The 15,971-nt window shown below is 35.8% G+C and overlaps 3 protein-coding genes across 4 annotated transcripts; all 3 read right to left on the bottom strand.

Moving 5' to 3' along the window:
* Positions 1-391: 391 nt before the first annotated feature.
* LOC106442006 (protein CLT2, chloroplastic) lies at positions 392-3,122 on the bottom strand. The gene is made up of 10 exons (XM_013883751.3): positions 2,703-3,122; positions 2,473-2,618; positions 2,345-2,382; positions 2,138-2,253; positions 1,744-1,843; positions 1,634-1,669; positions 1,462-1,512; positions 1,108-1,231; positions 882-1,007; positions 392-789 (listed from the first exon to the last, which is right to left on the bottom strand). Exons 1-10 carry the CDS (start codon positions 3,095-3,097, stop codon positions 629-631), a joined length of 1,293 nt encoding a protein of 430 aa, XP_013739205.1. The 5' UTR covers positions 3,098-3,122; the 3' UTR covers positions 392-628.
* Positions 3,123-3,803: 681 nt separating this feature from the next.
* Positions 3,804-11,196, bottom strand: LOC106441996 (alpha-glucan water dikinase 2). Its single transcript, XM_013883742.3, has 32 exons — positions 10,962-11,196; positions 10,661-10,726; positions 10,480-10,589; positions 10,337-10,400; positions 10,154-10,245; positions 9,915-10,065; positions 9,488-9,802; positions 9,284-9,394; positions 9,107-9,205; positions 8,896-9,030; positions 8,711-8,799; positions 8,509-8,643; positions 8,261-8,423; positions 8,089-8,178; positions 7,703-7,888; positions 7,431-7,490; positions 7,293-7,337; positions 7,132-7,191; positions 6,893-7,045; positions 6,713-6,796; positions 6,435-6,611; positions 6,250-6,356; positions 5,932-6,145; positions 5,710-5,813; positions 5,508-5,637; positions 5,273-5,398; positions 5,072-5,182; positions 4,887-4,979; positions 4,628-4,801; positions 4,457-4,549; positions 4,251-4,366; positions 3,804-4,177 (listed from the first exon to the last, which is right to left on the bottom strand). Exons 2-32 carry the CDS (start codon positions 10,712-10,714, stop codon positions 3,973-3,975), a joined length of 3,846 nt encoding a protein of 1,281 aa, XP_013739196.2. The 5' UTR covers positions 10,715-10,726; positions 10,962-11,196; the 3' UTR covers positions 3,804-3,972.
* A 280-nt stretch (positions 11,197-11,476) lies between these two features.
* On the bottom strand, positions 11,477-13,250 carry LOC106442013 (transcription initiation factor IIA subunit 2). Of its 2 annotated transcripts, none has more exons than XM_013883756.3 (4): positions 13,084-13,250; positions 12,790-12,939; positions 12,672-12,722; positions 11,477-11,811 (listed from the first exon to the last, which is right to left on the bottom strand). In XM_013883756.3, exons 2-4 carry the CDS (start codon positions 12,916-12,918, stop codon positions 11,671-11,673), a joined length of 321 nt encoding a protein of 106 aa, XP_013739210.1. In that variant the 5' UTR covers positions 12,919-12,939; positions 13,084-13,250; the 3' UTR covers positions 11,477-11,670. The 2 variants fall into 2 exon arrangements, with proteins under 2 accessions (XP_013739210.1, XP_022572287.1); XM_022716566.2 differs by having other exon boundaries at positions 12,790-12,984; positions 13,084-13,193.
* Between the last annotated feature and the right edge of the window lie 2,721 nt (positions 13,251-15,971).

Below are 15,971 nucleotides of genomic sequence, written 5' to 3'. Positions count from 1 at the left end.
ATTTATTTTAAAAATTAAGATATAATTCAAGATTTAGAAATATGAATGGTGGAACATTATTTGAAAACAAAAACAAAGCAAAAATATTAATTGAATGTGTGAAAAAACTCAAAATGTGGCTACTAGCTGGATTATTTTTTGCACTATTTTTTCTTAAATATGTTTATCAAACAATTAAAATATTTGTATATTATGGAACTAAAATACTTTTTTTTTTTTGCAAATTAGGAACTAAAATACTTTTGCCCTACTATTTATCACGTTTGAAGAAACAACATAGGTGATAATCAACTTCTGATAGTGTATATATTGAAATGTAATTGAATTTGTATAAGAAATTCAAAAGTGTTTTGCATTAAAAAAAAGAAACACCTTTTCACAAGTCTTCAGATTAATAAAAAACAGAGCCGTTCAAAACTTCTGTAAGCTTTTATTGTCATAAAACAGTGACCAGTTAGTGAAATTCCACTGTTTTAATATGACCAGTTAGTGGAATTTCGAATATATACCAAGTCTTCTTCCACAGTTGCAAACATCACCCAAATAATTCTCTGATCTTTGGGAAACAATTATACTGGTATCAGTTTTCCAAGAGATTAAACCAAAGTAGAGAGAGTGTATGTGTGTGTTAGGAGGTCTTAGTGTCTTGCTTAGTTGGAGTGGTAGGAATGTTGTATAGAAGAAGACCAAGAACCAGAACTATACTCCCCACCATGAAATTTGAGCTCAAGCTTGTCCCCCCAGGTAGATACGGCAATGGTTTTGACATTATGTACACCGATAATGGCACTGCAACACCAAAACTATCTCATAAACTCACCGTGGCTTTAAGATATCAGATGACACTGAATAGACTTTTCCATGATAAGAAAAAAATGAACCTGAGAGCACCACAGCGAGGGAGGAAACGATTGCTGAAGATATTTTCACCAGATGGAGCACTGAGATGTTGAAAGCGAGATTGGTGGCTATATACAGCAGTGGGAGTAAAGGGGCACCATCACAGCCTGAAAATGATCATTCCTCAATATAGAACTATAGATTACGAACAGACTGTGCAGCTAATTAAAATAACACAACTTTAGAGTGGAAAGAACGGTGTCTAACCAGAAATCTTAGCTCCAGTGTTGAAGAAGCAGCCGGCACCATCTTTTATATACGAAAGGAGGCTGCCAAATGGAATGCCTTTCAAGTTCGAGAGTAAAGGCAACAACAGAAACACAAAAAGAGCCTGCACAAGCACATCTTCAGTTATCCGTAACGTTAGACCAAATAACAAAAAAAGCTGTTTTCAAGTAGGAGAGATAAAGCATGACTGAATGATAAGAGGGAAGGTGAAACAAGAAGCTTTCAAAGGTTCTGCACAAACTCTTCAGGTAGAACTCTACTATATGCATTGTTTTGGCTGGAAATAATACGTTAGCATAATGATATTTTTAGCTGCCATATTGTAGTAGATACCTGAAATCCAGATCCAAATGAGTTTACCACAAATATATCCAGTGACTTCCCCTGCATTGTTGCGTTATGCTTAGATTTCAGCAAGGTGTCGAAAGATAAACATTCTATTTTGATGCAGGGGATACTCTTTCAGAAGGATAGATGAATATGAATATGAATATGCGCAAGATACCTCAAGACGCTTTGCAGCATCATTGAAAACAAATTCCTGTTAACAGACAAAACACTTAACAACTTGGGTGCAAAATAATATACAAAAAAGAAAATGTTCACAGCCTTTACCTTTATGATAGATGCGCCAGCTTGAAAAGCAGAAGATGCTATCATTACAGCAGGCCATAGCAAACCGATTCCAGATAGCGTTTGATCTGCACCAGATCCACTGCAGATGAGTTAGAGTCAGCATTCAGAATTAACAGTTACAGTATCAACATGCCACGCAGGCTTCTCTAGAATAAGGGCATTCTTATTGCTATGTGGATGACGAATACCAAAACCTTCAACCTTCTTAACAATCTAACCATTCATCTAGCATAGTGAATTTGATAGAGGTAATTATGGTTTACTATTGACATCTTTAGGGATTATAAGAGCAGAAATCACACATTTCTCTACGCTCAGATCAAGAATTTATAACAAAAAAAGTAACTATGAAAGATCAGAACATGGAATTTACCTTGAAACAGCCACCACAACGCCCACAGCCACAAACAAGCAACCAAAAATCTGCTTAAGCAAAAACCTCCTGCCCAAAATGAAAATAGCAAAAAGCAGCTGCCACACCAGAAATGACTACCAAACATATTGGAGTTAAGATTGTAGTAAGCAGACATGGATTCAAAGCAATAACATACACTGAAAGTAACTAAACACCAAACAAGACCTGATTCAAAACCGGTATAACTGGTCCAGGGAGCATGGCTGTCAACAGAGAATCCAATCATAACCGTTACAAAAATGGTAAAAAGTTTCCATCTTGTCAAACAGCACTAGACTTTAAAAAGAGCCTACCTGCTGCAGCCATGCCAGTGGCAACTCCAACAGCTTCAAGAAAACCAATGATTGCAAATCTCCCTTTCGGTACACTCAACATCTCGTCGGTCACAATGCCTAGACGGCGCCTCGAGTACAGAATCGTAAAGTAAATCAACACGTAACTGCAAACAAAAAAAAACATGCAGTGAGTACAAGCTAAGCTTCCATCACTTGCTAAGTTTCTGTCATTTGCCAATATTGGTTACCCGAAAGTCATGAGCTGAGCTAAGAAGAAAGGGTACTGCTTCATCGGAACCAATGCGAGTTTGTAGAGCACGCGATTTGCTACAGCTAAGGCTATGATTACGACCGAGTTTATTACAATTAGTTTCCGATTGGAAGGAGCAATAGACTTCTCCGTCGAAGCTCTGACGGTAAACAAGCCACGTCTCGTCGGAGAAGTGGTTCTCCGAGTAACCGGGAAGCGGGACCGTCTCACGCACGTGTTTACAGTCGACGATCGGAAGGAAAGCAAATGTGCGTGACTGAATGAGAGCTGGTGTATCGCCGGCGAACGGAATACGGTGGGGACGGCGGAGGAGGACGTCGACGCGTGGAGGCATCTGAGTCGTGTAGTAGCAGCCATGAGAAGCGTATCCATTCGCGCGACTTTCTTTAGCTACTGAATAAATATCAAGCGCATGAGTTTATAAACACAACGCAGCGTTTCGTGTCCTCCACCATACGATGTCGTATTAGGACAAGTTTTTATACGACGGCGTTTCGTCACTCCGTCTGCGTTATAAAACAGAGTGATCTTTGCATTTGTGTCATTGTTTGGATTAGTTTGGTTCGATAGCTCATGTGTATTATGTGGCCGTGTGCATCAGTGATAAGTAACATATATTTTTTTTGTTTAGCTTATCTTCAGGTTCTTATGAAGGATCCAAAATAAGAATTGCTCATCTTGCTTATAAGCAATGGCCAGCTGCAGCTCTACACTATATATGGGTACAGTCCAAAATCCAAAGCCTCTTTCTTATTTTATTATTGTTGGAGTTGATCTTTGAGATCCTCTTATCTCTTTCATGTGGATTGTTTTAGACTTCATCTTCCATTGAGATAGAGATGTATGGAGCTTGATGAATTCCTTTCTAGTTATAATTAGATTCACTTTTCATCTGTTCTCATACTTCAGAATGTTGTGGCACCTCCATTTTTATCCTGCTGTATTATCTAGAAAGGTCTATGATCATGATCAGGACCAGTCCATTCAACTTTTTAACACGGTGGTAATCATAAAGCTTTCCTTTGTAATGTCTTTTTGTGGGATCAATCATAAAATACTACCGCCGAGAAACAGTTGCTTAGGTAATAATAACTTCCTTGACTTGCAAGTGTAGTTCCTTGGTTTTTCTGGTTTCATTCGCAGTATAATTGTTAGGTAATACAGCTTGATATTATTTGATTATAAACTTAACTTTCATATGGAGCACGTTCCATATAATAGGTGCAAGTCTTAGAGGTAGAGAGAGCTTAGAGTTGAGGTCTAGCTTGGACGACGTAAATAATACCACCTTTGACGACGCCTTCAATGTCCTGAGGACAACCATAGAGCGTCTCAATGACATTCCCAGCTTCTGCAATGGCTGAGAAGAGACGCACTTGAAAGGCTTTGTCCACTATCAACTGCTCCCTTGAGTAATCCACCATTACTTCCTCCGCTTCATCCATTATCACACTGCACTTACAATAACCGTTTTTAAGCTTATTGAGTTTAAAAAGACAAACAGAGAGGAACACTTAGTCAATACCTGTCGTAAAGTCCAGCGCCTGCGTAGCCCTCAAGATCCTCGTTGTTTGAATCTGATCGGAATATGACTGAGGGTTTAGAATACAGACCTATCCTCTTGCTTGGGTAACTGATCACCTGCACAGTCCAAAATAACACCTCACTCTGTTATGAAACCCTATCAAATGGAGTTAAACATGTAAATGCTATATGTTTCTTGTTTCTCACGGTTGGTGACTTGAGGTTTGTTTTCTTGGTGATGAAGCTCATTGCTCGCCCTGGATATCCTCCAACTAAGGTCTCTCCCAAACCCTTCACAATCTGAGAAACGCAATTTCTTGATTACTGGATATTTACTCAAGAATAGCACAGAAAACGAAGCAAGGTCTCTGAATTTACCTCTGTGTATATTTCTGAAGGATCACCAGTGACAGGATTGTTTGTGTGAATGACGAAAGCATAATCACCACATATGACTTCTTGAACAAGCACCGCCATGCAGACGGCATCATGATCAACTCTAGTTTTCTTGCAACTGACATAAGCTCTCTCGTTCCACTTTGAAGCCCAGACCTATACGTTGATGTTCAGAAGATCAGGGAAGTACTTGGTTCCTTTCATAACACACAATAAACCCCTTCAAAAAGAATATTATTACCTTCTTAATTGCCATCCACGATCGGTTCCAGCTTGATTCATCTCCATGATACGACATTCTTTCACTTCTCAGTTTGTGAATCAGTTCATTTTTCTACCAAAAGTTCAAAACCCCATGACGTGATGCATATAGAAAGCATGAACAGAGGATGAAAAGAAAAACAATTACGCATGCTTAGTTATTACCAGAGCTATTGGAGCGTTCATTTGTAAAACAGCTTCTTGAATCGCCTTAAGTTTTGTCATGTCTCCCCTGTTAAGAGAAACTTTAAGGGCAGAGATCTTGTGTGCTACATCCTGAAAAGCGATGGATCCACCAAAAAATATTAAGAAACTCAAAGAGGATGAGTTGTATCTTTGAAGATATACTATGGTTTTTAACTATACCTTATTGGAATCATCTGAAAGTGCACACTCAAATGTTCCAAACGGAAGTGCGACTGAGGTAGGTATCTTGATCCATGATGGAACTCTTTCTCGTAGAAATTTGATGTTGCATGATTTTGAACCAACCTAAGAATCTCAGTGAAATGAAAACTCAAATAATACTCTCTATTTTAGCAAAATAAAATATAATAATAACACCAAAAATGATATCTTCATGAACCTGATTTTGACTTACCATTTCAGAAGTGAATTCTTTAGATGATATTACATAGTTGCTACAAAACTTCTTCCTCTTTGAGACCACTCCATGTGAAACTGAAGAGATATAGATATGACGAACATGTCCATCGGAGTTGTTGCCATCACTGCAAGTGATATAACTTCCGAGGTATAATAAAACCATTGTCTTAACATAAAAAACAATGACACAATATTACCTGATAACTAAACCAGTAGAATTTATATGAATAGATATTTCTCTCCCTTCTTTCGACTTCAGATTCTTGAGAACATTCTGATCGAAGCATGTAGCAAAGCATATCTGCATCAGACAAAACTTAGGATGAGTCAGGACATTTAATTTGATATCTCCAACAAAATGTTGTTTTATAATTTGTCTTAATGATATATATTTTTTGTAAGCAGACAATAGTACATGCCTTGCTGTTTCTTGCTCTAATAGAGACATGAGACAAGACATCAATCAGACTAGGAGTCAGCACAGCAACAACACCATCAGGGATCTCCTCTTCTCCTGTGACTTTACTTGCAATAATTACAGTTGGCTTTGAGTAGACTTTACTCTGAACTGTGATTAACTCATTCACACAAACCAAAAACCCATATGCATCAGCCGAGCTAATAACCTGCCAACTGCTCAACCAGTAGAGCAAAAGGAAAAAAAGAATAAAGGGTTCAGTAATCTGATATATAGTCTGATGTTTTTAGCTCAAAATTCACAGTAAAACGTATCTTACCAGCCTAAGTTTGCGATTTTCCTGAGACAAGGATCAAATCTGTTAACAAGAGTTGACAGAACAGCTCCTGGTCCTGCTCTTACAACCTCTTCAGTAAAAACATCAATCTGAAAAAACAAAATCAATGAAACATATTAAGTGTGAAACTTGTTTCATAAAGAAGCACGAGTTTAGTTTTAAAATACCCCATGCTTGTCAACTCGTAACATCTGACCAAGATAATTTGCACTAGGCTGTATTAATCTAAGATAGTGCTGGCATCTATCAGCAAGTACTAGTTGTAAACGGTCAAGGACCGCTTTTGTTTGCAATGCCCACTCAACATCATGAGCTTTGTAAGTCTCACTGACACGGTAGCAATCCTGAAACGCGAAAGAGAAGCAAAAGAATGTGCATATAAGAATACTGAGAGTCGAACTCTGTAAAAGAAATGAGGCTAAAGTAAAGATAGACAACAACATGCCTTTGTACAGCAGATGACTTCTTCATTGTTGAATGTAGATAAGCACAGATTCTCAAGCACCACGCAGATAACAAATACAACTTCCTGATCTCAAGCAGTGAAAACATCAAATCAATACATATCCACACTCCTCCGTGTAACGACTAATAGTTTCAAACTACAGAGAAACAAGAAAGATACCGGCGGGCTATTGAAGTTTAAGGAGATTAGTCTCTTCTCTATTGTTGTTTTAAAACATGACTCCAATGCAATGTCCAAAAATAGTAAATCTTTTGCTCTTGCACGAGGTGCTCTTAATGCAGGGTGGAGCTCAATACGAGCATCAACTAACTTCTGCAGAAGTAGTTTATAGAAAAAAATAAAGCATAACCATATATGGTCCAAGACTAAGCTATAGGAAGAATATGTGCTATTCCAACCTCTATTAGGGGTGCAGTGTTCTCTTCGCGAACAAGCCTCTTAACTGAACTCAGTAGATCCTACCAAACAATAAAAATGTCATTTTCAAAGTTTTCATAGTGAATAACAAAGTGAAAAACATATGTATTGAAAAGATAGTAAGGCTATGAAGAAAGTGTGCCTGCAACTTCGGTGATAAACCATTGAGAGCAAAGACATTATGACCCTGAAAAAAAAGAAAGAAAGAATGAGCTCTTAACAAAGCGAGGATACATGTACCAGAACATTAAAGTGAAGATTTTAAACATGAACTAGTTACCTTAGCAGGAGAAAGGAACGTATCAATAGCAGACTCAAGGTCTGCACCTGAATGAACTGCCTACAAAGACAAGTATATAAAGTTTGTTTAGTTGAAAATGTAAATTTCAAAGAAATCATAATCTAATAGAGGCTCATATCCACAACAGTATTGGGCTTAAATAAACGCAAATTAAATGTTACAGTTTTCTCTTGAACCTTCTTTTATGAATCAGGAAACGAAAGAAGACTGCAAGTTGTAGCAGAAAATAAATATGAGATTGCTATAAATACCTTGAGTGTTTTCAAGTACATTGTAAGGTCACGGATGAGTCCTTCTTTAGCATCACTTTTGAAACGAGGCTCTGATAAAATGGGGCGGTCATAACTTGCAAGCCTTTCTTTAGTAAGACCATTGGCCTTTAGTGTTTTCCAGTATGCATCGATCTTAAAGTCAGATCTCACATAGTTTAAGAGAGCCTATGGCAGAAGAATACAACAGACTCATCAGAAACTCTCCAGGTATACAATCTCCAAAAGGCTGATATCTACAACATAAAGAATCTAAAGTTCTAGAAATTTACCAATCTACAAATGAGCAAGTGTTACAAAAAAAAAAAGAATCTAAAGTTCTAGAACTTTACCAATCTACAAATGCAAGTATAGATAGTAACGTGTACCTCGCAAATGATCACATCATCTGCACTACTGTTATTGTGCAACTTTTGGTGCCACTCTTCCATCATTCCGGATTTGCAGTGATTATTTCTCTAACAAAAGATCATGAATAAAAGAAAAGGTTAACAAGATCAGAATAAACGTTTAGCTCCATTAATATGATGAACCATTTACCTGAATAACAAGGATTTCATCACGGATTCTCTGCCCAACGTCACCTTGACCTCCACGACCCACAAGTGCCATAGTTAGTCTCACAATTTCTCTCTTATATGGCTGCTGCAGATATATTTTCTCCATCAGATTGGTGAATCGTTCAAGCGCTTCACTAATTTCCCTGCGGAAAAAAGAGTCAAGGCATAAGGTCTGATCATAAGATGAAAGACAAAGGACTCAAATAAAAGTAGACAATGAAACTCTACCGAGGTTTCACGTTGTAGTTCTTGTTCCAGGTGAGATGCCTAGTGGCCATGAATTTCATCCATACCATTATACCAATACATCCACCTTCTCCTTCATCTTTACAACGCTCAGTCAACTCTGTTGCGATGTTGAACCTGCCAAGCTATGCTTATAAGTAACTCCACTGACATTAAACTACTCCATTAAGATACCCTGACTCACCTGTGCATCAATGATCTCTCAGCCTCTTTCTCTCGCTCCGCTATTTCATCAAGTAACCATTTGAGAATATACTTTCCATCCACGCCAAGCTGAGGAGGATAAACATGTTTAAAATTGAAATATGGAGGATAAACATGTTTAAAATTGAAATATTTTGATAAAGAGCATCCCAACACTAAACTGACCTTTCCACCGGTACTGTTTAATGATATCAGGTTTACTGCGAAGTTAGCTCCATTATTGTTTACCCAGTGGCTTCCAGACCATATCACAAATTGGATACCAACAAAACCGCTTCGTTTGAAATTTATAACAATAAGCTTTTCCAGTGCAAAGAAAGATGAAACGTGTTAGTAAATAAAAGATATAATAGGATAGAAGTACATAAGCTTTCACCTGATAAGAGTGTTCTCTACTTGACATATCGGTAAAATATGTTTGACATGCTCCGTGAACAATTTTTGACTTCTCAGGCAACACATCAGGTGGTGGAGTCTGTATAGAGTTGCAAAAATGAGTTTTATTGAGAAGAGTGTGATTAAGGAAATATATAAAGATGCAAGAACATCTTACCAACCACTCTCCTGCAGAAGATTTTGCGACTCCCCAGTGAAGTACTGTTGGACCTGCCATGTTTGTGGCAACATATAAGCGACAATCGCCGTTAACATTTTTCTGGAGGACCTAATAAACAAAAACACATCCCATGAATAATCCAGAAGTTATAGAAAACTATCAGTAATGAAAAAGACTGTATGAAATAGTTGTATTGCGAACCGCGATTTCGTAATTTCTGATATGGAAGCTTTTCTGTGAAACAACATTTTCTTGGCCTACAGATTTCTTCAAGAGCTCTGCAAGGGCTGAACTGTTCACACTAGCATTTTTAGTGATTGGTTCCGCATACTTCTGTAACCATTTCTGAACATCATGCTTCCGGCGATGTGATGGCTGATGCAAGTTCATTGTTTGTTTTGGCTCACTGATAACTGCTTTCTCAACTGGTATTGAGGAGTTAGCCTGAAGATCGTCTATAGATATTCCCCTAGCCAGGTCGGCTTGGAGCTCTCTTATGGCATTTTCATAGTCCATCTAAAATAAAACACAAGCAAGAAAAGAGAGACAGCACTATTTTTTATAACTCAGAACACAAATATAAGTAATAAACAGAACAGTAGTGGATACTAGATGGGACCAGTTTCACCTGTTGTTCACGTGCAGTGTTTTGAGGTCGGCCTTTCCGGTCCCAAATCGTATAAGCTCTTCTTTCTATCAGATTCTTCGGTATTCGATGATGAGCATGAAGTTCGTTCCAAGGAATCTCAACACGGAAGTTTCCAGTATGCTGCTTCAACCTGAAAAATACCATTAGGAGTCGGTCAGGTTCTATGTTCATACCCTCACAAGCATGATTCAGGTAAAGGAAAGAAAGAAAACACGTACCATCTGTTACGGTTACCATCTTTTAAAACAAATTCAACTGCACGTACTTCTGGATCACGCAGCTCAAGGATCACTACATAATCGTTCCCACTCTGCAATTGTGGAGTAAACACTTTCCAGAAGAAGTTACGACTTGTAGGAAATACCTTATAGATAAAGGAGAAACAAAAGGGTTATGCAGACCTTCACGAAGGGAGTCTGTAATGCACCTTGCTTCGTGGAATGTTCTGATGGGACAAACCAGTTGCTACAGATAAACAGACGTCAAAAACATCGAGATATTTGAGGTATTTATATTATTCTTTCTCTTAAAGATCATCACTCACTTATTTCCTTGGTATATACAGCCCCAATGAAGAATCCATGTGCGATTGCAATTCTTGAGGTGAAACTCAGTTCTTACACTGCTCCCATTTGGCAACCCGGTGACAGTGATCTAAATCAACAAGAAGGTTAAGTCCAAAATATGATATTGTAAGTTCCAGGAGGACAGAGGAAAGAACGTACCTGAAGCTCCATTCCCTCGATTAGCTGGAAACTGTGGGACTTAGAGGTTGCCATGGCAGCTATTCACTAAAAATAAATAACAAGTGAAACTCAACCGCATGGAGAACTTGTGAATAATCTCAGATAGTAATGAAAAATTGAAGTTCGAGTTGATCGACTAATGATCGTTGCTGTCATCTTGAAGCAGCATCAGAGTAAAACAACACTATTATAAGACATTCCTATTGATATGCTTCTTTTATTCATAACACATGAAAAATAAAACTCAACAGTCCAGCCAGTTTCTTCCTTATGTGTGTACCTTTTTTATTATTGATATGCCTTCACGAAGTTGAGCTGTTTTTACGCGTTAAACGTAATAATTCTCCAAGAGCTCTCAAGAAATACACAAACTAGTTTCCTGCATCAATATATCATATTTTCAAACAGTATCAGTTATACAGATTACATCATAAGAGAGAGTTCGAGATAAGCAATGATCCTTTATAAACCAAAGGATCCAATTCACTTGGCACTAACACGACCAAAAAAAGATGCCAAAAATGCCGTGTGGATTTAAAGCAGAGGAGACAAAAAATAGACTTTAACCGCTATGCTTTAAAGTTGTGGAATCATAAAGGAACTCTCACTGAAAGAAACTTACAGGAATCATATTCTCTTCTGCTTTGGTGAAAACACATCTGTAAAGGTAAAAATGACATGTGACAACTCAGACTCCCAAACACCAAAAAAAAAAAAAAACAATGGCATCGATAACAATCAGCTCCAGTGAGCCACTATATCAGTATGTTCAGATTCGGAAGTCAACAGATAATATAAGATAAATCTTAGGAACTTTCTCATAGCAACAGAGTCCCATATGTCTTTGGGCCGAGAATTTACATATATGCTAAATTGATGGCTGCAAATGGAGCTCAACATACAACAAGTGCTGAGTTTACAAAGTGGAAAACAAAACTCAAAATCTGTTACAAAGGAAGTAAGCATATTATCTGTTGAGAATTTACATCTCACTGTGTGAGCAGCTTAGAGTCACATGCCACTATCTTCACTCGACTCACATTCTCTTGACGGTCGTCATTCTTGAACATTGCGTCCTGTAATATGAATGTCCAGACGTTGTCACAGAACCTGTAAGTGTGCAAGTGCCCCTATACAAGAAGTAAAGAAGAAACGAGATTATAAACTTGGTTGTTTCATCTGCGAAAGCTTTCTCTTAAATTTTGAGTGCAGCGATTAACATTTGGCTATTAAAGTAGTATTAGCATAGATGACGAAAGAGAATTAATGTCAACCACTAGAGATACTGGCACAAGAACTTGCGATTAAGCTGTATGAATTTACACAAATCTAAATAGTCTTGAAGTAACAGAAGTAAGCTCCTGCTTATAAGCCAGATAACTAGCTGAATCCTTACAGCTTAATCTCAAGTTGAACTTCTTTGCTCTAAGAAATCATACATGTGCTAGCTTCAACCTTATTATTGATATGACATCTAAAAAACTCTAATCTTGGTAGAATTCATGACAATTTCAGTATTTCCTGAGATAACCAATGTATGTAAGGCTGTAAGCACCAAATTATCAGGCAGATAACTGAAACACATACAGCTTAAAACAAGTTGCCACCGAAAGAAACTTAACACTTGACATAAAAGTATTACACTTTTAGAGGGTATCAGAAACTAACTATTAGATGAGGTAACTACTCAACAGAAACGAACAATTGAACCCGAATGTTAAAGACACCATGAACTTTCTACTCTAAAACATTGTTCCATTCCATGAAATATTAATACTGCATCAGGTCCAAACAGCAAACCCAAAACATACGACCTAAAGCAAGATTAGTTAAGAACTATCTATCGATCGTCTTTTCAACAAGTAAATGGCTGAATAGATAGAGGGAAGTCACGAACAGAAACTGGATGTTCTCTTCTACTCAACAACTTAGGCTAAAGATTCAATATTTCACAACAAAGGATTAAAAGTGCACCAATACCAAAACTCACCTTAATGGACACCTTAGTCTTCACTTGGCTCTCAAGAGCTTCAGTCATAGACTACAATGACACATATATCAGAAAATGCCACCGACGCAAACCAAAAAGATCAGTTAAATAACGAAACCTTGTCAAACTGAACAAGGACTTGGATAGCAAGCTCAGGACTCAGCGTACCGCTCTGAACCATCTCGTCCAAAGTCTCCGTCAAACACATCCCGATCGTCGATCTCCTGTACAGCTCAAACGTCGCCATTATCTCTACTTCCTCAACGATCTGAAACCCCGAGCAAAACTCAAATCTTCAGATCGAATTTCGCAACTAAATAAAGCAAATCGGGAATCTGAACAGTTTTCGACGGAAAAAAAGAGAGCTCGACGAATCTAAGACCTCAATAGGAGATAGAGAGAGATGGTTTACCGATCTCCGGCGACGGAAGGAGAGAGAGTCACGGCGAATGCAGTAACTACCGTTGGTCGATTGCGAGGGAATTTGTCTCTTGAGCGAAGAAAATGAATTGGAGCTTTTATACCCTAGCTTTTGCAGGCGACTGAATATATAGGCAGCGTTGGATCAGGAGGGTATAAATCGACGGTTTTACCCTTGTATCATCCCTTATATACTAAAGCACAAGTCACTTGGACAATTAAATTTTGACATGTGGCTTATGCTTAAAAAAAAAGAAGATAAAAATGAAAAATCTCAGAATTTATAAAATTAATGTAATTAAAATTAAGCTAAATAACTGTTTCAAAAGAACTCCACGGGACTGCAAAAAAAAAAACTCCATTGAGACCACGATCCCTCATTTCATGGCACTATTTCAACTGCTTCATGTTCTATATAATTTCCAAGTTATTGTTTTTTTATCTATCTTCTCTTTTATTAAGATCAATCATTTCATATGTCATCATTTTCTACATTTGAATGTAGAAACAAAAATCATAAGAGCTTTAAGACTACCTTTTTATTCAAATTCATTTTGTTCTGCTTCTCAAAATAATACTCTCTTATTTCTTTTTTATATGATTCATCTTAAAGTTTTTTATGGATTTTTCATCGAATGAGAAAGGAAAAAGGAATTGCGAATTGGGACTGCACAAGTAAATATTTTACCACTTTCTTTAAGTTAACATGGAAAATTAATTTTCTCTGTGAATTTTAAATTCATCATGTATATAATGCAAAAGAAAAACTAGAGTTCATCTCGACATTAACAAACATGACGATAATATATCAGTGGTGATGTGTGGACGAGATCAAAATATATTGTAAATGGACGTAAGCTTATACAAACTATAAGTTATTATAATTTCTAGACATATTATCTACAATTTATGGCTTAATGTAAATATGTTATCTACAATATGTGGTGTTAGTACATTTTTAACCAGAAAATGTATAGTGTTAATACATATTAAAATTAAGGAATTTTTACCCGTACTTTAATACGGGACCAAACACTAGTTTGTAATAAAATTAGATTAGAATAAGGGTCCAACAAAAGGCCCATTAATGTTTTTTATTCTTAACATTAAGATTTAAGAACATTATTTTCATTGGGTACTATGTGTTTTCCTGCACATGGTGCAGTAAGAATTTTTTAAATCTAATATATATTTAAAATCAAATTTTATTAAATATTATATATTTAACTATTTTTACTAATATTTAATATAGATTTGATATATATTAAATTAATTTGCATAAAACTAATAAAAATGATATATTATTAAAAATTTAGTCTAAACAATATTTATAAAATTTGTAAATATATAAGAAACTAATGATTTTACGATTAGATATTTAAATTTTTAAAAAATTGTAGAAAATTTTGAAAGCTTTAATAATACAAATTGTATAATTAACAAAAATAATAACATTTCGAAATTTGAAATGTTATATATGAACATATTTATTTTATAGATGATGTATGCCCTATTACCATATTTAAAAAAAGTTTACCAAAAATAAATATCAATATTAAATATAATATATGAATTATTACCATATTATAGTAAGTTTGCCGAAAATATAAATCAACATTAAATGAAATTATCCGCGTGATATTTTTCCGGAAGCCATGTCATCAATTTCAGTAGCCATGTCATATTTGTTTTGTGAAATTGATTGTAGATAGGACATGTGGCAAAATCACTTCGCAAATATAGTCTAGGGGATATGTGAGATCCAAGTATCTCAGCAATAAAATATGAATACTTTTTTTTATATATTCTATTGGCTGATCCCGTCGGCCCCATGAAGAATAGATTTAGAGCATTTCTAATGTATTATTCCTTTTTTTACTCCAAACTGGTGTAACTACAAAATGGAGTTGAATTTTACTCCAAAAAAATATTCACAAATGATTCTCTTTTTATTTAGTTACTAATTGTTAGTAGTACCTTAAAATTATAAGAAATTAACAATTAACCCAACTATTTTATATTTACAAAACTTTCATAAAAATATATTTTATTTAAATTAAATATTTATTAATAAAAATACAGTTTTTTGTAATTTAAACTATGTACTTGATCCAAATGTTTGTGCATATTTTAAGCTTAACAAGTACAAATGTTATCAATCGAAATGTTGACCTACAAGATAAACAAACTCATCTATTCCGTTTGAACGATACTTCACCGATTCCAAAAACAGTTTACAAAATTATTAAATCACTTATTTGTATTATATATTACATTACATTGTGAACTATTTATGTTTAGTTTATGCATTTTTTATGTAAACTATTAAATAATATTTTTACTATATTTGTTTTCATGTTATGTATTGTTTTAAATATTATTTAAGTGAAATAAAAAAATTCAAGATTAAAAGGACCATTTCATAAATAAATAAAAATTCAACTCCAAAATAGAGTAATGGAAAAGAGTACTCCATAAATGGAGTAACCCTAGCCATTGCTCCATTTTGGAGTTGAATATGGAAAAGATTTGGAGAAGATTTTACTCCAAAATGAAGTATGAAATCAAAAATGGAATAGGGTTGGAGATGCCCTTAGTGCTACTAGCTAAATAATAATAATTTAGTTTTTAGAATAAGTCGAATCCAAGATTGATGAGGATACACACCAAACCCCTAAAAATTGCCACTAGGCTTCCACCACTTGATTAATATGAATACTTTTGATTTATATTAGACACAAAGTATCATCACACATCACACATCGTATGTTGGAAAAAATCATTAGTAATATATAAGATAGATGAGTCATTCTATTTACCACCAACTGGTTTTAGATTGGAAGTCCACATAGCTTAACATGGTATCATACCCCGATCCAA

The sequence above is a fragment of the Brassica napus genome, chromosome A1, assembly GCF_020379485.1.
Source record: "Brassica napus cultivar Da-Ae chromosome A1, Da-Ae, whole genome shotgun sequence".
In the NCBI taxonomy this organism is placed as follows: Eukaryota; Viridiplantae; Streptophyta; class Magnoliopsida; order Brassicales; family Brassicaceae; genus Brassica; species Brassica napus.
Note: the sequence above shows the minus strand (reverse complement) of the source record. Positions and strands in the feature narration are given on the sequence as shown.